The sequence below is a fragment of the Sesamum indicum genome, linkage group LG15 (genome assembly GCF_000512975.1).
Source record: "Sesamum indicum cultivar Zhongzhi No. 13 linkage group LG15, S_indicum_v1.0, whole genome shotgun sequence".
In the NCBI taxonomy this organism is placed as follows: Eukaryota; Viridiplantae; Streptophyta; class Magnoliopsida; order Lamiales; family Pedaliaceae; genus Sesamum; species Sesamum indicum.
Window position 1 is genome coordinate 8,456,862 of NC_026159.1, and position 26,518 is coordinate 8,483,379.

At 32.8% G+C, this 26,518-nt stretch overlaps 2 protein-coding genes across 2 annotated transcripts; one reads left to right on the plus strand and one right to left on the minus strand.

The window, feature by feature from the left end:
* Positions 3,597–6,235, plus strand: LOC105178248. The gene is made up of 2 exons (XM_011101684.2): positions 3,597–4,971; positions 5,706–6,235. Exons 1-2 carry the CDS (start codon positions 4,467–4,469, stop codon positions 5,753–5,755), a joined length of 555 nt encoding a protein of 184 aa, XP_011099986.1. The 5' UTR covers positions 3,597–4,466; the 3' UTR covers positions 5,756–6,235.
* LOC105178249 (MADS-box protein SVP) lies at positions 11,032–18,330 on the minus strand. Its single transcript, XM_020699205.1, has 8 exons — positions 17,699–18,330; positions 15,929–16,007; positions 15,447–15,511; positions 14,387–14,486; positions 13,724–13,765; positions 12,276–12,317; positions 11,422–11,582; positions 11,032–11,325 (listed from the first exon to the last, which is right to left on the minus strand). The coding sequence occupies exons 1-8, from the start codon at positions 17,947–17,949 to the stop codon at positions 11,307–11,309; spliced, it is 759 nt and encodes a 252-aa protein (XP_020554864.1). The 5' UTR covers positions 17,950–18,330; the 3' UTR covers positions 11,032–11,306.

The window sequence follows — 26,518 nt, forward strand, 5'->3', positions numbered from 1 at the left end:
CAAAAAGTCGAAAAAGCCCCTCACTGATGCTAAAAAATTCCCTAAAAATCTGAGGATCCACGCATAAACACACGGGTTGGATCCCTTGGGCTCCGATCCGCATGAGGAATCAAAAAACTGCCCATTTAGGCCGCCAAATGACCCATCGTGCGATTGAGAACCATGAGCGTCTGGATGATGACACTTGGCCCAGCCCGTACTGCCCGTACTGCACACCTGGGCCTATAAATACTTCAGATTTGAGTCATTTAAGATGACATGCATTTATTGCATTCTCATTTGTAGTTTCATATTGCATATTTCTACCTCGACCCGATTAACTTGAGCGTCAGAGGGTCTTAGTTAGGGACGAACACAACTAGCCTAACGTACATGTTTAATCATCAGGACCAATCTACGATATTTGGAGATGATATATTGCGAGTCCGAACTTATTAAGGAAGACTGTATATTTCAATCCAGATCAATACTAGAACAAATATTTTGTTTACTTACTATATATATGTAACTAATAATAATTGTAATCGAAAAGCAGTATTGTTCGACTCCATAAACATTTTTTTCCCGTGGTTTTTCCTTTGTAAGAAGTTGAAATTTTTGACTGACCACCGATGATGATTGGACAAAAGACAAAGCAGAGATAGGGCAAATCAAGAAAAGTAGATCCAAGTGCGGCTGTGTTTGGAATAATTGAAATATGCCACTTGCTTCTCTTTTGTCCTTCTTGTTCTTTTAGGGGTATGCCAACTTGCTTCATGGTCATGAAGAAAAATAAATTAAATAGTATATGCACACGCAATATATAAATAAATAGAAAAAGTTATGATAAAATATTAGAACAAATTATATTTCGCCATCCGAATTACGTTCGTTTTTACATGTTGTCGTTGATTTTTTTTTTCGACTTACCATCTCAGTTTTGCGAAATTTGCACTTTACCATATACGATCTTTTTTTTTTGTTGACTTTTCTGTTGGAAAAACATCACATATTGTACATATGCGAAAAATATCACATCATATAACGCTTAAATATCACATGTGCACTGTATGTGATTTTTTTCAATAAAAAACTTGATTGAAAAATAATTATAAATGACAAAGTGCAAACTTTCTTAAAGTTGAGATGGTAAGTTGGCACATAAAAAAATTTAGATGCAAAAGTGACAAAACGATCATAGTTCGGATGATAACATGTAATTAACCCAAAATATTAATATACATCAATCAATGTGTTTAATATACGTTCTTTGGTCATTTTAATGCATAGCATCAAGTAAAGCAAAATAAAATATATTAAAAAATAGATTAAATATATGTACATATATCATTTAAAATAAACATGATCCGAGATATACAAATCTAAATGTTTACAATAACACTTATATAAATATTGCTAAAATTATACACAATTTTCCTTTATTTGCACGAAAATTAAGTTCTCTGGTGGTAAAAAAATTAATTTTTTGTCGAAAAACACGACATGGTAGCCCCATGTTGGACATGTTTTGGGGGACTTTTTTAGTCCTTTGTAGCACAAGAAATGACTTTGCAGCCATATAGTTTTTTTTAACATATACCATAAAATATAAAATATATATTCATATATCTAACACGTATCTTTAAAAACTATGTTATATATATACATTATATTTTTTTATGGATTTGTTGTTTCTAAAAATATAAACATAGATAAAAGAGTTAATTATATATAAAATAATTATTTAACTTAGTTTATGTTAACAATTCTAAATAAACAATTTTTTGTATGAAATATATAGTATTTAAAGTGCTAATATATTAGAAAATATTAGATAAGCAGTTTTAAGTGTATAAGTCATAACATATTTATTAATTTAATTATAATTTATAAATCTTTCAAAATATATATATAATGTATAACACGAATCTAAATTTTCCGTAATAATGGAAAGTAGAGATAAATCGTGTTTGTCAATGCAGTGGGAGTGTAGTAGAATAATAGCTAATTTTTCGTCTGATGAAGGTATCCCCGCTTGGGGATGATATCCCTATTTATAGAGAAGTGTCACCAAAGAACTAATCATGCTTCATATTTTTGCGACAAACGAATAAGATTGGTTGAGATAAGACATGATTAGGTCCTATTTTTTAGGGATAGTGTTGTTAGAATCATTATTTAGGTAGGGGAGAGAGTCCGAGGTTGAGGAGGATACCTAGTCCACAAGAACTCTGTTGAATTTCAAGAGTCTGAGTTCTTGAGGGAAACCTCCCTGCCACGCATACTCCTTGTTGGTTAGGAGGACATACATGGAGGCTACAAGTGTATGCCACGTGGGTTTCAAAGAGTGACGTGTGTATAGGGGTTGAACTAGCTATTGGTGTTCGGGCCACAATCATTGGTCTTCATGAAGCGGGCTCCCTTTATTGGAATGGCCGAATGTTGCGCCTCCTAGCTCGTTCTTGGGCCGTACTACTGGAGTACTAGGCCTCACCCAAATTTTAGGAGGAAGCTGCATCGACTAAAAAAAAAAAGGACACGACACGACAATGACATAGTTGTATATAATCTATTTTTTTATTTTATATATATATATTGTCAATCTTTTTATAAAATTAAAATATACAATATGAAAAATATCAAGATAAACATAAAATAAGCATGTCTTGCATCTAAATCCTTAATCGAGTGTAGCTTCAAAATATACATAATCAGTATATTTTAAAATTATGAAATAAAAAAATTTCTAATCATCCAAATGATTTAAATCATCATGTCCATCGCTCAATTTTTTAGTAATTTTATTTCAAAATTTGTAGTTTGGGAGGAGTGCTTAATTTTTTTACTTTTTATTAGCCCAAAGCGCTCACTCTCTCTTTCTTTTTTAAAGATAGTTCAAAATTTTTTAAAATTATAAAAAAATTCTAATTGTGTCAGGCACGTGCGTGGCATATCTGATACCGTGTCTGTCTTTGTATTATCATTTTATATTTTCTTACAAGCAGATATTATGTTCGAAATATGTCCAAAGTATGCTTAAACTATGTTTGGATCCAATACATATCTTATATTGCACCGAGTATTTTTTATAGTATCTGTGCATTAACAAAACAAAAAACTATTTCAAGACAAAAATAAAAGGATAATCAAATATATTTCCGTTTTCCATCTAAAATATGTTATGATTTATTTTCTCGATGCAATATTTTACTTCAAGATTTATATTTCATTTAAATTTTTTATTATATACAATATATAAAAACTATTTTATTATAAATAAATTAAGTCGATTTCATATTTTATATTTTATTTTTTAAAAAATGAAACATAAATTTTATAGCATGATATGTATACATAAAATATAATTTGAGATAAATGATCCCAACTGTGGTATTTTAATTTTTTTTCTCATTCTCTTTTTTGCACGTCAAAGTCAACACAAAGGTTAAGACTAAAGCTACAAATAGTATTGGCCGAAGTATTATTTATTAAGAAAGGAGGTCTAATTTTATAAATAAGAAAAGTTAGGCGGCCGAAGTGCAATTTAAGCTAAATAGTAAAACAAACAATCAAATGTATTTATCAACATTACCCTGACCCCATCCGAGTTTCAGTTGAATTCTGTATAAGAAACTGCGATTGTTCATGCGTGTGAGGTAATATAAGAGAGAGAGAGAGAGAGAGAGAGAGAGAGAGAGAGAGAGAGAGGCAGGCAAGGGTTCTTGCAACTCCTTGAAAAGAAATGGATTTCTTTGAGAGATAGCAAAATCTTCTTCCCCCACCCCAGGATTTCAGCCCTTCTTTCTCTTTTCTGTATCTTTGCATCTGCTCCTTTGCGTTCTCATTTTCCCCTTGAGAAGTTTCTGGGTGACATTTTCATTTGTTTCTTCAATCCCGGATTTGTTGTCGGCTTTTTCGGTGGTATGACCGTTTGATATTTACCTGGAAACTTCGTAAAGTTGCAGTCTTGATGGATGAATGATAAGAATTGGACAAAAGGGTTCTTTCCTAATCATGTTCTTTCAGTCGTAACCTGGACTTTATTTCGAAAAGAAGATTTGATTTCATCTTCGGCTCTTTGAACTGTTGAAGAAGTCTGTTGTGATTTGCTGGAGGTGGTTTGTTGATATATTTCCTCATTTAAGACTTGTCTTATCGCTATGCATATGGTGATTAAGCTCTGTCTTTGAGAAAGATGACATGTTCTTGAACTTAATTCAATTAAATTGCTGCTGAAAATTCTTTGGGACTCTTCAAAATTTTGGACAAGAAGTGTTTGAAGAGACAATTTTTCAATAATTTGATGCTGTTGGTTGCTGTTTGGTGGTATTCTTTTGGGGCGTAGATTGGATTTATTGAATATTTTTCTCGGATTTTTGTTTCGTTGTCTGAACATAATTCTTTTTGGATTCCAATTAAGATTCTGCTTGTCTAAGTATGTATTATACTTGACCTTTGAGTTCTCTTAAGAACAAAAAAGAGAAAGTATGGCTCTTTCTTTTGGTAGATTTTCATGGTTGTGGTTGGGAGGAAAAGAGAAAGAGCAAGTCTCAAACGGGTCACTGATAAACTCGATAAATTCTTTGGGTGATTGGGGTGTAGGATTTAGAGGAGAACCCGAAAGTTTGAAATTTTATTCAGTGAAGGGAGTTGATAGACGAATGCCCTCTTCGAGCTCGAACAGAAAAGCGAAGAGAAAATGGAAAAGCAGGGAAGAGAGGAGCAGGAGGATTGACAAAGAGTATGATGTGGTTTTGGTTCCATCAGATGGTGTTTGTTTATCAGGGTCAGAATCCGATGACTCGGACTGGTCTATTGGGTGGCTGGAGCCGCACGCCCCCGATTTCCAGAGTGATGATGAGGCAGATGATAGTTTTGCCGTGTTGGTTCCTTGCTATAGGCATGAATTTAAAGAAGTAAAGGAAAAGGTGGATGGGGCTAATATTCCACTCTTGAATGCTGTTAAGAACCTCCCAATTGATTATACTGCTGGTAAGAGCTGTGCTTAATTTGAAGAAATTGGATATGTTTGATTCTTAATTATGCCTGCAATTGTCTAAGTTGTTTAGATTTCACCTGTAGCATATGCCTTTGATTTTTACTGCGACAGTGTTACCGATGGTATGCGTGGTTAAAGTGTATTTGTATTTTGAGGAGAGAGGATTATTCTTAGCCTGCTGAATTTACAAATTCCGTATTCATTCGATCTTATTTTGTCTGTTCATATACGTTTTATGCATTTGGATCATCATCAAGTACTCCGCTGCTTGTCTTGGCATTGCAGAATCTGATACCGAAAAGACTAGTATTTCAGGTTCTAAACTGTTTCACCTCAGGCTTAATCTCTGCATTCTCTTCTATAACAGAAGTTTTAGATCTCTGAAGCTGGTTTTTGTTAAGGGGAAAAATAAAAATCTCATACGCAGGTTGATCATTCATGTGCAATGTTATGACTTTGTTGTAGGCTATCATTGTTAATCAGGAAAATCATGTCCGACTTGTTTATGGATTTAAAAAGTTTTATCTTCCCGTTTTGTTTTTTGATGGCTGCTTTATCAGAATGTAGAACTTTTTCAGATTTCAAGTCGCACTTACGGGGAGACCATAGACTCTAATTCTTTACCCGATGCCATCTTTTGCACACTCTTATTCTCATTTTTAACCCATTTAAGGTGAGCGATTCTTGTCCAAGTAACTAACTATGACTTACCATTGTTCTTCTGCAGATGGCACAAAGTACATGGAGCAGTGGCTCTCCTCCCTCCGGAATTTTTGAAGTTACCATATCCCTCAGCTGTGCTGATTGCTATTACATGGGATTATCATCCACTGTAGCTTAGAATTCCAAAGAACAGAAGATATCCTTGGAAACCTGAGGAGATGGTGTTAGGCTAAACTTGCATAGAAATGCAGATTAGAGCAAAAATAAGGTTTATCACTCCACAGGGTTAGAAGATGCATAGCTTATAGCTCAAGGATGCATCATCATAAGATTTGTCAGGTTATAAGCATAAGGTTCGTATCAACCATGAACGGGGGAAGCTTTTACCGTATATTGTTGGTTGCCTGATTGTTTAGTGTAAATACAAGCAGTTGTGAAGTATGTATAAAAATGTTTATAGTTTCAACCCTTTGGTGTACATAAACTTTGCTTGTTCCTGAAATGTGAACTCATGGAACGAAGGCGGTATGCCCATTACCTGTATATACAAGCGGTTTACTGCTATTTTGCTACTATATATATATGTTGGATGTACTAGTTCGAGTTCTCAGTCTGTTGAGAGATGACCTTACTACTCTTCATATCAATGTTGCAAAAGTTCATGAGCTCAAAGTGAACAGATTCTTGGAATCATTCTGCAGTCAATATTTGCTCAGTTCGTATCGATCAGAAATCACCGTAAAACAGGCACTGAGAACAATCTGCACGCTCTATGATGGCACAAAGAATGAAGAACAGCTTACTGTTCCTCCTCTGTTTCTACGGAAATGAAATCGGTCGTAGCTGCAATTGTAGATTCTGTTGCATTGTGTTTGGATTGATGGACGTAAATGTAGACATTTCAAGTCTCTAACGACAAATCTTTTGAAGTCGTTTGAATAATTCACCTTAAATCATTCAACTCTGAACTATATTTTTTATGAAAATATGAACGAATTTCAAATTCTTCTAATATAAGAATATGTAAAAATCCTTTTTAAAATTTAAATTATTACATTCCAATTGTGGGTAGAAAGTAAGGAAGAAAAGTGGCTTTTGGTATTGTGTGTTGGCCTCTCAAGATTTCTTTTTCCTTGTCCTAATGTCAATCATTTATGTTGGGACAAGGATGGTAAATTAATAAGTAGTAGACCCCCACTCCCTTATTCTGTATAGGTTTGGCATCCAATGCTAGAGAAATCCAACCAATGCTTTTATTTTGTGGTTGTTATGTTGGTACCCTTATTGCTGTCCTCTAACCACTACTTATTATAAATTGAAAGGACAATTACATCGCAAATTTCTGAAGTTTGGTGTAATTACACATAATTTTTTTTGTGATTTAAAAGCTTATGTTTGTTTTTGTATGACAAATTGATCCATGCGTTAATCAACATTTACCGAATTCGGTGATTTTAGTAAAAAGTTGAATGAAAATATTTATATTTTACCCACAATTAACTTATTACTTACTTATTGTAAGTCAAATAAATCATTCTGGCCAAACTATAAAGGTGAAAATATATCTCCTCACATGCATTATGTGAAAATGAATAAGCGTAATTTGGTTAAAAAAAATGTTTGATTAATCGGGAATAGGTCAGTAATAAGTCGGGTAAATATAGATTTTCATTAAACTCTTTTGTTAATATAAGCTAATTCAGTGAACATTCACTAATATAGGGGTTTATTTGTTAGAAATAAACAAGCATCAGGTACACTATATATAATTTTTCAAATCATAGAAAATATACGTGTAATTAGATCAAATCTTAGGAGAGGACAGTATAATTATCCTTAAATAAAAACAAAAATGATGCATCTATCAAAATTTACTAGTAATAAGGCATCAGGAGATTTTCGTATATTTTCATGTAAGTTTTACTAATATGTAAATTTAACTCAGTGGAAAATACCACTTATTTTGCATCGATGAAAGTTATCTAACAATTATTTTTATTTGGTAACTACAACATAATTATATCATATAATTATTGAAATATTTAACTTCTATTCAGCATTTATCAAGAAAGTCTAATAACTAAATGTTTAAAAAACATATAGATTATGATAATATCTTTTTAATTAGTATAGTAAAATGTATAAATATTATTTTTTTATATTTTGTACACACAAAATGCGCTCGGCCACTAGTATAGATTAAATACAAACTACACAGTATCAAAATAAAAAAAAATTATTATATCTCATTAAAATTTGTATTCTACTTGATATATTAGGAAAAAAATAATATTATATCTCATTTTATATGATGATTATTGGTCATGAACTTCAAAAATCAAGCGACTTGAATAATCTAGAACCGTCGGATCTGGATGTGGAGAAATGAATAGCAAAAAGAAAAGAAAATCTTCCATACACGATGAATAGTAAAATGAATCAACAGGAACCTAATAGATGTTTCTGTTTTTATGTGGGAAAATAGCATTTTTGGTCCTCATTTATTATAGGATTAGTATTTTTGGTTCCGTATTTAAAAAATTAGCATTTTTTTTAACCTCGTTCAATTTTTCATTTACAATTGATAAAAATGCAAGCATCCCCTTGTGATATAGCAAATAAATAAATTATTTTCTTATGAAAAAAGAAGTAGCAATTAACCTCCCTGTGTTTTTAAAAATACAACAATTTACCCCCCTATATTTTTCAAATGAAACACTTTACCTCCCCAGAACCTCTCCGACTAGGGAGGTAAATTGCTTCATTTTAAAAAAAAATATAGGACGGTAATTGCCCATTTACAATATCACAGGGATATAATTGAATTAAACCTTCACAATTTAACGACGTAGGTCACGTGCCTGGTTTAGTATTTCTAGCTGGAGGGAAAATTGGCCCGTTTTCCAATTTGGGGCCACTTTTGGGGGAAAATATAACTTATTACAAGTTTAGTGGAAAAACAAACCTTGAAGAAAATTAGGTCAAAGAAAGGGAGGTTTCTCTTTTCTTTTATAAAAATTGAATCCTACCCTTGCCGTATTTTTGTAAGTTCAAATCAAGTAGAAACAACATAAAGAATCATATTTTACACAAGTGAATCAAGTAATGTAAGTAGAGCATTCATATGCTAATGTGGGAAGAAAAACCAATTTTCCCTCCAGCTAAAATACTTAATACCCATATATTGGACATGTGGCCTACACCATTAATTTATAGATAAAAAAGTAGATGAGAATCAAAAATACTAATTCTTATAAGTTACGAACTGAAAATACTAATCCCATAATAAATAAAATAAACTAATTTATATAACCAAAAATACTATTTCTCCTTTTCATGTCATCATATTCTGTTCAGGGGTTCCTAATTATCATTCAAGTGGTGATGATAGGTAAGTGATTGGCCTCCCAATTTTTGTACATTTGTTGAAAAAAAAAAAAAAAAAGGGATTTAAGGGAGGCCTCATCCTCTCATTAGGTTTAATATTCTAGCCGAAATGTAGATTCTTTGCATTTAATTATGGTGATGATAAACTATGACCAATGAAGTGGAGCACATTAATTATCTTGATGATAATCAACAATTTTAAAATTAATCTTTCACTTTATTTTTATGAATAAATTATATAGACAACCCCGAACTCAGATTATATTACACAAGCACCCCTGTCTTTTGTAGAATTACCGTTACACCTTCTGAATGTTTTAGTATAATTTTTTAAGAGATGTTTGTGTAAGCTTTATATTAAAATATGGGGTATAATTATTAATCACAACTTAAATCTCAAAAAATGAAGTTTTAATTTTACAGAAGGCAGGAGGTGTTTGTATATTTTGACCTAAGTTCAGAGATATTAATATAATGATATAAATACCTGATTTTACTGTATCATTATTGCAAAAAGAAAAAATATATATAATTGAGGGCGAAAAGTTATATTTTATTATTAAAAAATATTTTGGACAAAATTACATCTTTAATAAGGGATGTTGCAAATGTCATCCCACACTTTATTAAGTTTCTTGAAGCGATCCAAACTTAAAAAGAAATTGTAAGTTTAGTTCCAAAAGGCCTTAAAGGTCACAAAGTTTCGTCGTGGTAAAAAACTTTTAGATTTGTTTTTACTGTGGATTTGTTGTGTGTATGTCATCACTTATTGTGAGGTGAATACCTGATTTTTTTTAGTAAGATTTAGGTAGTTTAGGTTCACTTTCATTTGGCTTGATATCATCAACTTTTACTTGGATTAGTCTCTTGAGAACCTTACTTGAACATATTTTTTTCTTATGATAGAATGTCTACAGATGGGGTTGTACGGACGTTGTGATGCAAAAGGTCTTCAACTCAGAGCCAACGAGGTTGTTCCAGAGCACCATCTTCCTACAAAGGACAATAACTGAAAGGCCAACATGGATAACGGAGGAGATATCAACGTCCTTGCGAAAAAACTTACCTAGATCAAACTTAGATGAATTAAATCAATTACAGAGCAAGTGTATCACACTTGCTATGTGATTGGTCACTTTCCCTTAACTGTACATAAATCACACGATAAGTGTATTGCACTTGCCATATAATTGGTTTAGATTCGACAGAGTCAGATCCGAACTAAAACTTCCCCGTCCTTGCTCCTCATTTAGCTCAAATCAAATTTTCAGTAGAATTTTCCAAACAACAAGGTCAATTGAATAGTGAATCCATAGGTGGCTATTACAATTTATCGAGGTGGGTCATCTTTCGCTGGCCAGCGCAGGGGGAAAATGGTAAATTTTAACACATTGATCAAATTTAATAATTTTGAATACTTATCTAATTTTTCACCATTGTAAACTTTTATTGACCCCTGTACCTATATATATGTCATAAGATTGTCATGACCAACATTCATAGCATGATTTAACATCTATATTAACTAAAACTTCCTCCCAAAATAATACCAAAACATTTTCATTTCTTTTTAACACTTTTTAAAAATAATATCGAACACTAGTCAGTTTTCTTAATATTCTTTTTGAAACCTCCCAAGCTCAAATCTATTTTTCCTATTCAATCTAATTGCACATAAATCCACATGAATTAATCTAAATAGTGAAAAGAAAGGAAGCTTTGAGAGAAAATTGCAGGAAATGCCATGGATTTCAAGAACAAAAATCCAGTATGCACCAAACCGAAACCAAAAAATTTGATTCGATATCAGATGGGTCCTCAAGCTTTGTCAATATCACAGAACTGATCAAGGGTGGAAAGTGGCTACCAAACATGGGATAATTTATCCCACCTATAGAGGTGAGATGGATTATCCCACCTCCACAGTGATTAACACCTAAATGTCCCACGCATGGTTGCTTCAAGATATTAACAAGGTTCTCTAGGTCACAATGCTGACGAAATTACTACAAGCCATGGTTCCATCAGACAAGATAAGGGATAATACAAATGAGTGACTGCTCCTTCATTACATACATAAGATATCTGGTAAATGTTTTGAATTAATTAAGATACAAGGAAGAGACACAGAACATGTCCCTCAGACAACAGGACTACGTGGTACAGTCGTATTAAACTTTTGGAGTTAGCTTCGATATCTCCCCTCAAAAGGGACTACATGGAATGCACTCTACAATGGAGGTCAAGTGTCCTTGTTCGATAATGTGCTTCTTTGATGTCAGCCAGTGTAGGGCAGCCTGCAAGGGAGAAATCATTTTTGTAAAGACAAATCCACCATGCAATCTATAGGCATCTCAATTAGCATATAAAAGAAGGGATATTAACAAACTCACCCCAGCTTAAGGGACGTATCAGAACTATCGTAATCTTGTGGAGGGCCGGCGGAACTACAATTAGCATTAGTGACAGACTCCGATGACTGCCCTTCCTCGTACACTATGTTCTCTACATCAGCCGTTCCCATCTTTCTGCCGCTATTTGATATATCCAACACCTTATCATGATTATTAAGAAATTACAAGTGAGTACATTTTACATTTATATATGTTCATGTCTGTAATGTTTGATAGATCGGAGGAGATGGTGATAGAGAAATATATATGAGATGATCCAGGAAGAGTAGTTACAATTTTGGTTCGGCAAGTATGGGGAGTGACGCTTTTGATCCACTTAAAATTTACTTTCGTAATGAAGGACAACAACTTTATTTTTTGGGTAAAATTACAACCATCTCTCCTAATGTATGGTATAATTATTAATACTCATAATTGTTTGAAAATTTATAAATATCCCCTTAAATAAAAAATAATTATGTAGTCCTTGGACAGTGAGGTAACAATTACTATTTTAATCTTGCTGATTTTTATTTAAAAAAATATTTGAAAAATATAAAAAAGAAAATTTGAGGGGTTTTAAGTAAATAAACCATGAAAAATATCAGTTCATAAAAATATTTTATATTAAAAAGTATATAAAATTATAATTCATATAATTCAAAAGGGCATTATGAGCAGCTCACCACAAAAATTGGATGAAAATGTAATAAGAAATGGGCTTATTCTCAATATGTCATTTTTTAAAATTTATTGTCCTTCATTATTAAACTAAATTTCAAGTGGACCAAAAATGCCAAGTCGCAGTACACAAGACCAAAATGACAAGTTTTCTATGAGATGAGGTAATGCACCTGTTGTCTTAAGCGTTCGTTCTCTTCCATGAGTTGCATTCCCTGCATGTTTTTTGACAAGGAGAAGTTGAGATTTAGGACACAAAATCTAAAAACATGATCACATAATTGATATATTTAGGACAAGTTGTGGTAATAAGCATACCTGCTCCCTACTGTTATATTTAACTGCTTGCATCTTTAATAAAATTATGGGAAAAGTATTATTTTAGTCCGCTAAATATGCCTAATTTTAATTTTAGTTCGATAACTATGTCAATTTTTGTTTAGATCCAGTAACTTACGAAATTACTTACTTTTAGTACTCTGACAGATTTTCGGACAATTTTACCCCTATGCAACTTTTGAAAGGCAGTTTTAGTTCATATGCACTCATAGGGATAAAATTGTCTGAAAATCTGCTGGAGGACTAAAAGTAAGCAATTTCGTAAGTTACTAGATCTAAACAAAAATGAACATAGTTATCGGACTAAAATTAAAATTAGGCATACTTAGCGGACTAAAATAATACTTTTCCCTAAAATTATCATGTAAATAAGAATATCATGATATATACTTTTAATTGTTTTCTCTTGTCACCTTCTCTAATAAATATTAATGATTCTATAAATTTGAAAAGTTTAATAAAACCGAAAAAGGTCAATATTCATACATATATGTATATATATATATATTATATTAAGGTAAAATGTTAATTATGGGATTATGCATATGTATATATATATATATATATATATATTATATTAAGGTAAAATGTTAATTGTGGGATTATGCAGATACAATTGTATTTTATGTCCCACAAGTTAGCTTATTTGTGATTTTGATCCCATTGATTTTGAATTCACCACATTACGTCCCAAAAATTCAAAAAATCTACAATTTCAAAACAACCTTAAAAACACCTCAAGACTTAACGGAGCTAAAATTGATTTTTTTGGAATTATAGAATATAATGTGGTGAGTCAAAACAATGAGACTAAAATCACCAAAAAAAAAACTTGCAGGACATAAAATACAATTTTTGCATATATGTTGCTTGCCATTATCACGAATTAAATCCATTAAGAAAAATCAAATACAGACCGGAGGGGAATATATCAAATTTGAATGGGAAAAAATGCATATATTGTCTTATAACAGGGGTGTCACTTCTGATCGACTTCGATTTTAATTTTATAATTCAGACAATAGTTATAGATAAAAAAGTAATACATTTGATTCAATTTCTACCAGAAAAAAGAGGTTGCTACATGCCTATAAGCATGTGCTTTTTTTTTTTTTTTTTTCCCCCCGACGAAATTGGCATTTTTCAGTAGAAATTTGACCAAATGTGGTCTTGATTTTAAATTATCAACATAAATTGCAAAAATGAAATCAAGAGCGGACAAAAGTACCATCCCATCACAGTTATAGGACGAAAAATGCAGTTTTTTCCAATTTCAACTTACCTTTTCTTGAAGTTGATTGATCTCTTTCATGATTTTCTCTCCCTGCCATAGATCCATCAAAACATACAATCAAGGTAAATTCATGGCTGCAAAACATGTCACAACATATTCGGAAAAATACAATTTTAATCCTATAAATTAGGAATAATAATTTTGGTCATTTTTAAATTAAAATTCGCAATTTAGTTCCGTAACTTTAAGTTATGGCAATTTTAGTCCTTACAGCCCAATTTGACAAGAAGATTCCACATCATAATCTATGTCAACACCTAAACTGGAACTTCCGACAATTTTAATGACATGGCAGTCCAACACGTTTTTTTTAAAAAGAAAATGACTTGGCAAACACAAAATTACAACTTACCATATCATGAAGTGGTAATTTTAATTTTTCAAGTCATATCCTAAAAATATATATGTATATTGGACCGCTATATCATTAAATTCGTCAGAAGCCCCAATTTAGGAATTAATACGTGTAATGACGTAAAATTTTTCTGGTCAAATTATTCGGAAAGGACTAAAATTACCATAATTTTTAAAATTACAAGACCAAATTGCAAATTTAAATTCGAACAGAACTAAAATCGCCGCTCTCATAATTTTCAGGATTAAAATTACATTTTTACTCGCATCAACATATATACAATGCAAAAGGGAGACCTTTTTATCTATAACACGGCTGAGTCCAGCTTCAAGTGACCTCTCCAGATGCTGCAACTCTTCAATACTCAATCCTTGAAGCTCCTCTCCTCTCATCCGCCTGTCAATTCCAACATCTCATTGAGTTCAAAGAGGAAATTAATTAAGAGGGTGTTTGAATAACCTTATTTAAAATATTTCTTAAGCTCATATGTGCTCTAAAATGTTTCAAAATTTATAAAATAATAAATCTTATTTTATAAATAAACTCTTGAAATCTATATATAGTAAAACAGAAATATTGAGGTCATTCGAGTAAGCGCGTATTTAGATGGTCACTTTGTATTCTATTTTGCGATATAAGCAATCATTTTTTTTAAGAAAAAAAATTAAATTCGGTTAAGTATATGATAGTTTATCTTTTACTAAAAGGTTCATTATTTTTTTTTGGATCAATTATTCTTTATTTTGTTTGAATTTAGATAAGTGTATAATAATTTATCTTTATTCAAGAAATTTACATTTTTTTTTAAATAAATTAGCCAACGACATAATTCAGATTTATTTTTATGTCGGAATATTTTTTATATTATTGATTACTATCATATTAAATCTTAAATTATATATCAATTCAATATTTTTATATTATAAAATTTAAATTATTTATATGTTATAATTTTATTAATTTTCTTGACACGGAGATACATACTACCTAGTATTTGTATAAAATAGATCATGCGCTTCAAAGATACTAGTAATGGCTTATTTATATTTGATACAAAAAAAAAAAAAAATTAAAGGAGTTATGGTAAAATAAATTTCTTAATTATTTGTATAAAATTTAAGATCATATTATTTAATAAAAATAAACTCTTGAAATATTTATATAAAATAAAATCATAAAAATTAAAAAAATGTTAATAAAAACGATTTTATAGTTCATATATATGAGTAAAATCAAGAAGTTTATTAAAATTTTAAATATAAATTAAGAATTCCTATTAAAATTTCACATAAGCTCATAACATTTCATTCTAAAAGCTTATAAGTTCACTCAAACACTCTCTAAAACGCTTTGTACCTGAGCTGATGGCTTCTCTCAGCTACCTCTTTGATCAATCTGGAGTGGTCGTTGTCCTCAACTAGCTGCATTCATTGTCGAAAAACAATGATTTCGGTATTATTGAAGAACTCGTTAGGACAACCTGCGACCTATCTAAATTTAATTGTACTTTTAGTCTAATAATTATATTTTTTTAGCATTTCAGTCCTGTAACTTGTTAGGGTAGTAAAAAGTATTTTACCTTTTTTAATTGCGTAATTGTAAGCAGAATTAGCCGGGTTCAAAGTTGGTCGAAAGTGACATCGTAATTCCAGCCAACTTTGAAATTTTCGGGACAATTTTACTCTAAAATCGTGAAATTAAAAAAAGTGAAGGATCATTTTACGCCCTTGCAAATTAAGGGCTGAAGTGCTAAATAACTATAATTCTAGGACCAAAACTGCAATTAAGGTGACCTATCTATATCAATGTACTGCAAAAGTGGAAGGAAAAGAGTGCACCTGCAGCTCAAGGGATGGCTGCTCCAACTTGTCAAGGTTCTTGGAGTGCAAATTATGCCTTTCAAGTATTTCCTTCATACTGCATAAGCCCCAAAATAAAGTTAAACACAAATCAGAAACAGACGTGAAACTAACCACGAATTACTCGAGCAATAGCAAAAGGATACAATTAAGAAGGTATTTGGCTCTTAATAGCTCTTATAAACTAACCACGATTGCAATATACAAGCTAAGGAGATGAGCGGATCAAAATCTTGTCGATATATTAATTTCTAAAACACGTGTGAAATTCTACATATCTTGACGCCTTTTACAACTACGATACTTAGACAAATAACTGTCAGAGCCCTTTTCTTGATCTAGCTAGGCCATGGACGAAGTAAATTTGCACGAAAGAACAAGGAAAATACTGAACCGGTTCTCATCTATCCTAGAATTAGAGAGTAATGAGGCCATTGATGGTATCAGGGTGGGAGGCAGATTAACATAGCACGTAAGGGAAACGAAAGATATGTATGCAATAAAACACATTGGATATATATACTCTTTTTTGTTCCGTCTAGCATCTTAAAAGAAAAGGGCTATCGCTCATATCAATAATTGGGATGAAATGTTGAACGAAGATCCTTTTTCCTTATTGATCCACAAACCAAATGAGGCGTCGTCTCTACAATCTCCAACAGCTTCTACTTTACTTTTTATCTAAATATCGTCTGTTCAAGTTAGGATAAGATAACAAAATCAAGAATTTAATTTTACTAGAGCTCATAGAAGTTTTACTTTTAGGATAGGTGAAACTTCAACCAGCACATTAATGCACACACAGCACATGTAATGTTTCAAATGATAAATTCAGGCATCTACGGGGAGCTGTATTGAGCCCACCTGCTGCTGGAATGCAGCTTTCCCTAAAACCCATGGTCCCAGAAACCCCAACATATATGTACAAACAAACATACAGCACTATGAAAACCATGAAATCCAGAAACTTTACAACTATGCCAAAGATTCACAAGCAGATAAACTAAATATGCCTTTCAAACGCCTATGTATTGGTCAAGACGTTGCTCACAGCCTAATCCATACACACACACACACACACAGTACATAATACACAATAAATGAGGAAACTTGATTTATTGCGCTCAGTATTACGGTTTGTCTGCACAAGACAAATCTAGAACTAATAAATGCTAGGAAGAATATTTAACCAGCAACATCACGGCCTCCGAGGACAGCATCAAAACTAGCTAAAAAGCAACCTCGGAACCTATATATGTTACATGATTGCAGTATAATTTCCAAAATTGTGAAAGAATAGTTCATTCAAATTTATGGAAAATCTGGGGGACAATCTACCAGAATAGCAAAGAGTGACAGCAAAAAGCATAAAATACTCCAAGAAAGAAGACCTGTCCGATAAAAATTTAGCACTTGAGCTGCCAAGATGGGAGAAATATCATTATTATTCTATTTTCTGATGGCTGACAGCAAAACAGAAGATTCAAGAATGATTCGACTGAGTTCTTCAACCATGACCACACTTTTAATACCCCAACACAAAAAAGAAAATGAAAATTCTCTCCCTCACCATAAGAACTCTAATTTCTTGCAGTTGTTTCAAGAATCCACTAGTCCACTCTTTCACCATCTACACGCAAGCACGCACTCTTGCACATATACATACATGTATATGTTTTGTGTAGATATATTTATATGTATATATGGAGAGAGAGAGAGAGAGAGAGAGAGAGAGAGAGGGAGAGAGACCTGGAGCTGGCAAACTCAAAGAGCTTGCCAGTGGAGGAAAAGATGATGAGACCAACATCAGCATCGCAAAGAACTGAGAGTTCTTCAGCTTTCTTGAAGAGTCCTCTTCTCCTCTTGGAGAAAGTCACCTGCCGGGCTGTGACGTTGTCGATTTTCTTGATCTGTATTTTCTCTCTGGCCATTTTGCTACTGGAAAATTTTACAACACTGTTAAACCCACTTCGTTCAGAATACAAGGAATAAACCAGCATATAGATGAATGATCTAGATAAGGGTTTCTAAAAATGGTTCTGAAAAATGTCCAGGTTAAGAGAGAGATTGGAATTTGGGGAGAAAAGGCGGCATTTTGCCATTTTTAGAGGGGAATAAGAGAACAAAACCCTAAAGGCAGCAAAGGAGGAAAAGAAGAAAAGATATATATATATATATATATATATATATCTACAAGACTCATGAGAGAGACGGGCACTAATTCATCAGGCCATTGTTTCATTCAGATCCAGATGATGATGAGAGAGATAGAGGGGGCCGCCTGAGATAATAATTCCACAAATAGACAGATGGTATAAAGAAGGAAAGACTCGGTTGAGATTGGTTGCAAGAGAATTTTGCTTTTACCAGTTTGGGGTGGGGAGGTGGGGGTGGGGGGAGTTTGTGTTTCCGTGTGTGCGTGAGCTTTAAAGCTGTTTGGGTTTCGGAGTTATTGATTTGGTTTTTGGGGAACCCAAGACTACTGTTTCATGTTGGCCGAAAGGTCACCAATGAGTGAGAGAGTTGTGAGTGTGTGTGTGTGTGTGAGAGAGAGAGAGAGAGGGCGTACTATAAAGCGTGGAAATGGAAAGAGGGTCTCTTTTCTGGTGCAATATTATTTATTTAGTACATTCATACACTTGCATATTTACTTTTGTGGGGAGTACGGATTAGGTTCTTGATTGACAGAAACAAGTTGTTCATATCATCTTTTTAGGTCGTCTTTGACTTCGTGAGAAATTTTAATATTGAGAAAAATGCAAAAGTTAATTATACAAATCACTCTTGAGGTTTTTGCAATATACAAAAGCCTCCCCTATGATTCATTTAATTATATCAACGTCCCCTCATACATTATTTGTGTAGTTAAAAGTGATTAATTGAGTAAAAAAACAATTTTGCCCATAGCTTGAAATGATAAAAAGAAAAGAAATGCACTATTACAAAAGGTGATTATGCCACCTTAGCTTGTTCTAGGAGTGGCAATGGGGTGAATATGGAGCTGATTGAAGTAGACTCAAGACTCGTCCTATCAAGTTTTGATGGATCCCGACTCGCTGCCCGCTGCACCCATCGGGGCAGGTCGGACCCAAGTTACCCAATTTTTTTTTTCTTTAACAAAAACAAAGATAATGAAAAGGAAGAGGAGTAGAGGAAGAGTCGATGAGAGATGGCGAGAGGGAAGAGGGAAGCAGTGAAGCAGAGAGTGGCGAAGGTGAGGGAAAATGATGGAAAGCGGAGCAGCAAGGGCAAACAACGGAGATAGGCATGACGAGCGCGAGAAGATAGCGGCGGCTAGGGAAGAGAAAGGGACAAAAAGAGGGAGGAGAAAGGAGAGACAAGTGTCTAGGTAGACAGGATAAGGTGAACTAGTTTGGGCGGATCATAAGGAGAGGTGTTCAGGCATTTCAACGAGAAGATAACACTCAAATTTTCACTTGCACACTTAACTCTCTCTTGATTTACAGCTATTCTAAACTTATATTTTGCACTCCACACAAAATACATCACCTTATAGCCATATTTTTACCATTATTCTTATTTTGACTCAAGTTTCCTATTATTTTATTTAGTAAACCTTTATTGTCTTAAGCATCATAGTGCTAACATTTGTTTGCAGGCTAGTTCTCTGTTAATCTTAGAATTTATCCAAAGATCATTCGATTCTTATAGAGCGGCTGAAATTCGGTACGCATCAACACTGTTACATCAACTAAGACTAAGACACAACCGTCCCATACACAAGGTCATTGTGGCTTCATAGATCATATGACTAACTTTCATAGTATCGTAGCTATGGAATTCCAGTCATACCGATCATGCTACACGGGCTTCCATACGAAAACTCCTATGAATTAATTCAGTGAACTTGACAACCCATTTATCAAGCACCCACTAAAGTGCATAGACGTCATACATCTGTCATTGACGAAACTCGCACTCATCACATAAATGCATCACTTAGTGCAAAATTTCTGCATAACTCCTCAATGCCCATTCTTGAGGGTTCTCAACTTGAAAAGTTTCAGACAAACCCTTAGAAGTTGGTTTCATAGTCATCATCGAATGTGTTACCCTACTTCATTGATTTAACTGGTTTGTTGGATTTGTGTGTGAATGTAATAATAACATATAATATAACACAACAAAGATGACCGAATGATAAATTTACAAAACAACCAACTAAACGACTTTTTGGTCACCTACACTAACAATAATACCTTTACTTTTTAATTAGGGTATCTTGGGTGGATGATAGATTAGCTTGGGTTGCTATCTCAAATCATTGGTATATTGAAATTAGGTGGATTATTGAACTCAAAATACTTGCCCATCATACATTTTCCTCCATGATGACAACAAAGTTTCTTCTTTTATTTTTGGGTGAATTACAATGGGCTATATTGAAATTTTCTATAATTACAAATACTTTCTTGTTATTTAAAAAATTATAAATAACCCTTTGAAATTACTTAACGACCTTCTAAAAAATACTCCCCTACAATAGGCTGGCACAAGAAAGTATTTGTTAGATAATCGTTAATAATAGGAAATATTTGAAAATTTTCAAGCAACAAGGGATAATTGTAATTATGAAAAACCTTAGAGGAGCCTATTGTAATTTACCCTTTTATTTTTTCTAATAGTGATTTGCCTATTTAACTAAGTATTTATTGTAGTGGTAATGACAATTGCTGCTTAGAAGTCAGCAACTCAAGTTTTATTTGTTCATTAGTAGGCATGTAGGTCAAATGCATGGCTGCTAAACTGCTAGATCAGTAATTTAATAGGCACCACTCAATTTATATGATACGGGCATTTAGACGATCTAGTTGTTTCTCTGTATATGATTTGAATTAATTAAAGGTATATGATTCAGTTGGACCTTTGTGAAACCCTTGCATAGTGTTTGATTAAAACATGCACTATGTTTGACCTACTTTTTTTTGCCAGTTTTGGGTATATTTAGCAGTGTTTTAAAACAGTATTTGTACTATTTTTTGGTCCAAAAATACAACAGTAATTTTTTAGGCATAAAGTCACAAGTCGTCTTCTTCACCTCGCTTTTCACCTGCGTTCTCTCTCAATGTTTTTCTTCTTTTTCTTCACAATTTCGATGACCCACCAATTGGGACTTATACCGTTCGACTCCTCTCAACATGGAGAACATTTAGATCCGATTGGATTCCATTTTGATCAACATTGCTACAAGCCCCTAAAATCTCCTCCACCGCGATTTTAGCTTCGATTCAGCCATCTGAATGCCGACCGCCATCGAACTACCACCAATAGTTTGTTGATCGTCTGACGAGTCCAATAGACCCTCACCAATCCATTTTCATCAACGGTATGTGTAGATTTCTTAAGATTTCATTCTTCTTTTTTAATTCCATTGGCAAGTTTCGAGTGAACTCGACCGATTTGACTAAGAAGTGGTTTTGTTTCGCTTATTTCTCATAGAATGGCGACTGATGCTCCTCCACCCAACGGCTGATGTATTCGATTACAATTTTCCAACGATCTCAAAAGGTGGCGCGATTATACTTGCATTTTGCTGAATTTTCCTCACTTTTTATGTAATTTTTTAGAATTGAAGTTTGATTGAATTATTGATCGCTATTGTTTCGCCATCAATAATTGTTGCCAATGCATGTGGCGTTTTCTGCTATTGAATAACTTTTTCAATAAATTTAAGTATGATTTGTACTCTTCTGAGACGTTTGTCGGATATGAATTTACTTTTTCTGCTCTACTGAGTCTCACTTGGATGCTGATATTTTGAAAAAAATCACTATTTCACCTGTGAAGTGTACTGTCCTCCTCCCTCTATGTAATATGTTACAACTCTGTATGAGATTTGCACTTTCATTCTTTGCTTATTGGTAAATATTGTAAGAGTAGTCTGTTGAGCTTATTCTGTCGGAAGTAAAGTAGTGCATTGCAGTTGTTTACACACTAGTTGATTAGACGCTTTCATTGTTGGTCGTGTACTCTCATCCATCTAACATTTGACTTTACCATTTTTTTGTTATTAAGGTATGTATCTTACTTTTGCTCACAAATCATGATCTTGAATGTTGTATTATTCAAATTTTTAAGATGAAAATTTTTTAATTTGGTTTTGCTTCCTGTTGACGTTTGTTGGAAATGATGAATTAGTTCGACTTGTTAGTTCTATGTTCTTGAATTTGCATAATCATTAGACAGTGTGTACTGTGAGGCTCGTTGATTTAGTCTGTGATTAGCTGTGTGTTTTTTGTTTTTTTGTTGTTAATTCAGTTTCAGTAGGAATTCACTCCACATTTTGTTTAGATTTTGTAGATTGATTCTTCGTTATACCTCATCTACAATTTAGGAGTCTAGAAGATTCAATTTTTTGTTACAACATTGTATGTTATGCAAGTTACAATAGTAATAGGTTCTACTTTCATTTTTTTATCTGTGTGTGTTATTAACCTTCATTTAAGATTTTTACTTATGCATTTGTATTTTACATTGAGAAGGTTGTTAGATTTATTATCTTTTGCAATACATTAAGCTATCAATTTTAAGTTGAAACCTGAAGCATCTAACTTAAAGCTTGGGTAAGACAATGGACTTGTTACTATAATCGTGAATGAACTAATAAACCAATTAGTTGATGATGTGTGAAAAGATACCAATTACCTAAAAAAGCCCTCATGCACAGGTTAGTGGAATTAATGTATAGTTTCTGGTTAGTCATCTAGATTTAATGACAAAGAAATCTGTAGCGTTAATTCTTTGGTGATTTTTGTCTCAAATTTCTATGATTTGTTTGACGGTCTTTTCATTTTCTAATCTCGACAGTGTAATAAGATAAGGTAATGTATGTTTATGGCATTACTACATATACTTATTTTCCTGACTGTTATTGAGTAATTTACATAACATGATAGTATTGCCTTTAAGTTAATGTGGTTGTAAGCCATATCTGTATTCTATTTGATTTACCTTTATGGTGATGCATGTCTTGCTTAAGCAGAAGGTCTTGACCGAATGATAACTAACAGATAGTTGACTGTAAAAATGCAATTCTGATAGGTTTTTATATTGATCTGGATATCACATTAATGTATTCAAGTGCAGTTTAGACATCTCTGCTTCATCAAAATTCTTTCTGATAAGCTCAAGCCCGTCATGTATTATCTAACAAAATTTATTTTTTCTTGCTCCTCGGAAAAGAAACACGTTATGATAAAAATGATAGATTATAGCTACCTTGAGGTTTGACATAATTAATTTACTCATTGTTTGAGAAATTACAAATAATCCCACCCCTAAGTTTAACGACCGTCTAATAACAAACTTAATCCATTAGTCTTTATTAGATTTCTATTTAACTTTTTGGTATAACCAACAAAAATGTTCTTTTAGATTAATTATTATTTTATATATTTTTTAAATTTAATAAAATACTTATATAGAGTAATTCGCCCTCTTGACCTTAATATAAGTATATTTATTGTCTGACGATAAACAATTGTTGGGTTGATATTTACTATTGGATGAAATTGTGATATTTTTTGAATTGATTTTGAAATGGGAGGTTGTTGGAAATGCACAAGATCCTATTGAATATGCATAAGTAATAAGATGATTGTTATAAAACAGAGTAATTCATTAGTATCGACAAAATAATAATGTTTATTTCATAAAAAGAAAACATTCCAACAATCATACACACATTTTTTGGTAATTCTTTTCATTTATTTTTATCTTATATAATATATATTTTAAACAAATTTTATCTTATATGAATTTTACGTACGAGTATGGTAGGTGAGAAGAAAGTGCTGCTGATGCCCGTGTCTTAAACCATACTATATCACAGGACCCAACTTTCTTTTTTTCTCCTAATGGTGAGTAAACACTTTAACATAATTCCATTATACACAATTCAAGGGTGAATAGTAGTCTTATATTATTAATTCTGATATTGATATATGAAGTACTGCAGGTAAGTATTATCTAGTCAATGCTGGGTTTATAAACTACCAATATTTTTCTTGTGCCTTACCGAGGTACTCGATACCACCTAGCCGAGTATAGAGGTCATAATGGTCGATACCGTACCCCACAAGACCTGTTTAACCATGCACATTCTCGTTTGCGCAATATAATTAAGCGTTGCTTTGGAGTACTGAGAAAACGGTTTACAATATTGCAATGGGAGATGCCAAGCTACCTTTTTCAACACCAAATGGATTTAGTTATCGCTTGTTGTACACTTCATAAATTTATCCGCAGGTTCAGTCATGATGACATCATTTTCAATGAACCAGAAGATGAAACTCCACCCGATATGAATGCGTTTTACCATAGAGGACATCCTACCGTGATTGAATTAGAAGCACAACGCATATTACGCGACAACATAGCGATGCAGATGTGGGCATCTTATAATACCTATGCATTGGTAAACGTAAAGTACACACATCCAGATGTAATGTTAATGTGCAACTTTTGACTAACGTGTAACAAGTACCAAATGAGGATTATGAGTCAAAATTGGTTAGGGGCGTTACAAAAAACACAGTATATTACCTTTAAATATGTTCGATATATAATTTAGACGTTTGTATGATTTAAATTATAATATCAAATCGATTATACGTGCTTTATATTTTATACTCTTAAATTAGTTGTTGCAAACCTGAACACAAACCAAACCAATAATGTTCCTTACATATTATTCTTGTTAACATTCTTTTACACAATAGTATGAGTATTTATTTTGCAAGCATGGCATATCGCAGATACTTGGAGCGGGCTGGCTTTCAACAGGAGGAGTATTGGACATTAAGCGTTGAGCAGCTCTTAATGTGGATGATCGTTGATGACAACACCAGGGTCCCCATGAGAGATTATCGTCGTGCAGAGGCACACATGGCTTAGTGGGTTCATGGATTACCACGGTTCTTTGGGTATCATTAGACACGAGATCAGGTTCATCAGAAATCCTATGTATTGAAGGAGCAATCTCGTCAGTTTCACGAAATCATTCAGATACCAAGGATTTATTATGATGTTGAAACATTTTGCATGGATTTTCCTTACGAGCTACGAGCACATACAACACAGGTATGTCATGTTATCGCTTTAATTCAATCATTGCAATCTAACAACTGCCATTTTTTGAATTAATATTTATTTTTCAATGATTAATTGTCAATATGGACCTGTTGTAGATCTACCCTTTGGCCAGACGATACTACCAGTACCCGGAGCCTCATTACCCCAGCATGCTGGAGATATGGGGCCCAATTAGACTGCCGCTTGATCCATCAGAATTCCACAGTGACGGGGGGCATAGCCAAAGTAGTAACGCACCGCATAGTTCTGTGAGAGGCGGCGAAGAAGCCCCATTATCATCTCGGGGTCCAATGCACAAACGACCCAAATGCATACCCATATTTCCAATTGGGATGTAGTTGAACAGGTAGCTCGTGGGGATGGTGGTCCACAATTAGAGCGCGGTATTTTATTAGGACCACGTCGAAGTCTGGATATGAGTTCGGGAGTTGGCGGGATTGGGTCATGGACAAATTACATTCGTCACTTTTGCGTGCAGTCCGACCGTAGATGTCATTCGCATAGTGAGAGAGACAATACAGCAAGGTCGCGACGACCACATAAATTCCACCACGGCGACGTGACGGTCCTTAGGTATTAGTGGTGTTGTTGTAGAATATACGAGCCAGTCACTTGTTGTCATATGGTAATTACAAAGTTAATGGGAACATGATTTTGTGCGTCTTTTATCATTCAATGACTGATGTGTCCTGCTTGTCGTAGTTTAATTGGACACAACTCCATATTAGTCTCCAAAATATATTTTTCGAACCATCGCAATTTGTAGTTATAAATTATAATTAGGTAATACTGCATTCTGTGGATTTTTAAAATTATTAAAAATGAAGGATGCATTGGAGGGTTGATTTACATGTTAAATGTATAATATTTTCTCCGATGAGGTTTGTATTTAATTCTTAAATACAAATACATTTCATTTTAACCACTTAATATTTTGTACGTAATATTTTTCTATATTATTGGAATAATTAGAAAATTTAAAAAAATACAAAAATAATATATCAATTCTACGCGGTTAATTTAAATATTATATTATTTAAATAATGTATTTAAATTTATCAGCTTGAATAGAACATCTAACAAAAACATTGTTAATCCATTACTAGAGTGTATTTAATTATTTATAAAAGTGTATTTATATAAATTATATTTGTCCCTTTTCGTACATATTTAATTAGAAAATACTGTTTATTTTAATCCACTCACAACTTAATAAATTATATATATATATATATTAATACATATATATATAGAAATATATATAAAAGAGATACGATTTGACAATAAACAGTATTTTTATTCCATTAATCAACATCAAACATACCAAACTTATTTTATATTATCTCCAAAAACAAATCCAAACAAACACACTATCTCAAACTTATACTTATTTATCTTTGTTTTTCTCTCTCTCTATCTCTACAAAACACACCAAAATAAATTAAAAACAAAACC

Bases quoted from the DNA above. Each gene is read 5' to 3' on its own strand.
- LOC105178249 (XM_020699205.1), bottom strand. From the start codon at position 17,949: ATGCTGGTTTATTCCTTGTATTCTGAACGAAGTGGGTTTAACAGTGTT. The intron at 16,008-17,698 runs GTCTCTCTCCCT...GGGCTTATGCAG, and splicing joins TTTGAGTTTGCCAGCTCCAG to TATGAAGGAAATACTTGAAA. The intron at 12,318-13,723 runs GTAAGTTGAAAT...AAAAACATGCAG, and splicing joins TCAATCAACTTCAAGAAAAG to GGAATGCAACTCATGGAAGA.
- LOC105178248 (XM_011101684.2), top strand. From the start codon at position 4,467: ATGGCTCTTTCTTTTGGTAGATTTTCATGGTTGTGGTTGGGAGGAAAA. The intron at 4,972-5,705 runs GTAAGAGCTGTG...GTTCTTCTGCAG, and splicing joins CCCAATTGATTATACTGCTG to ATGGCACAAAGTACATGGAG.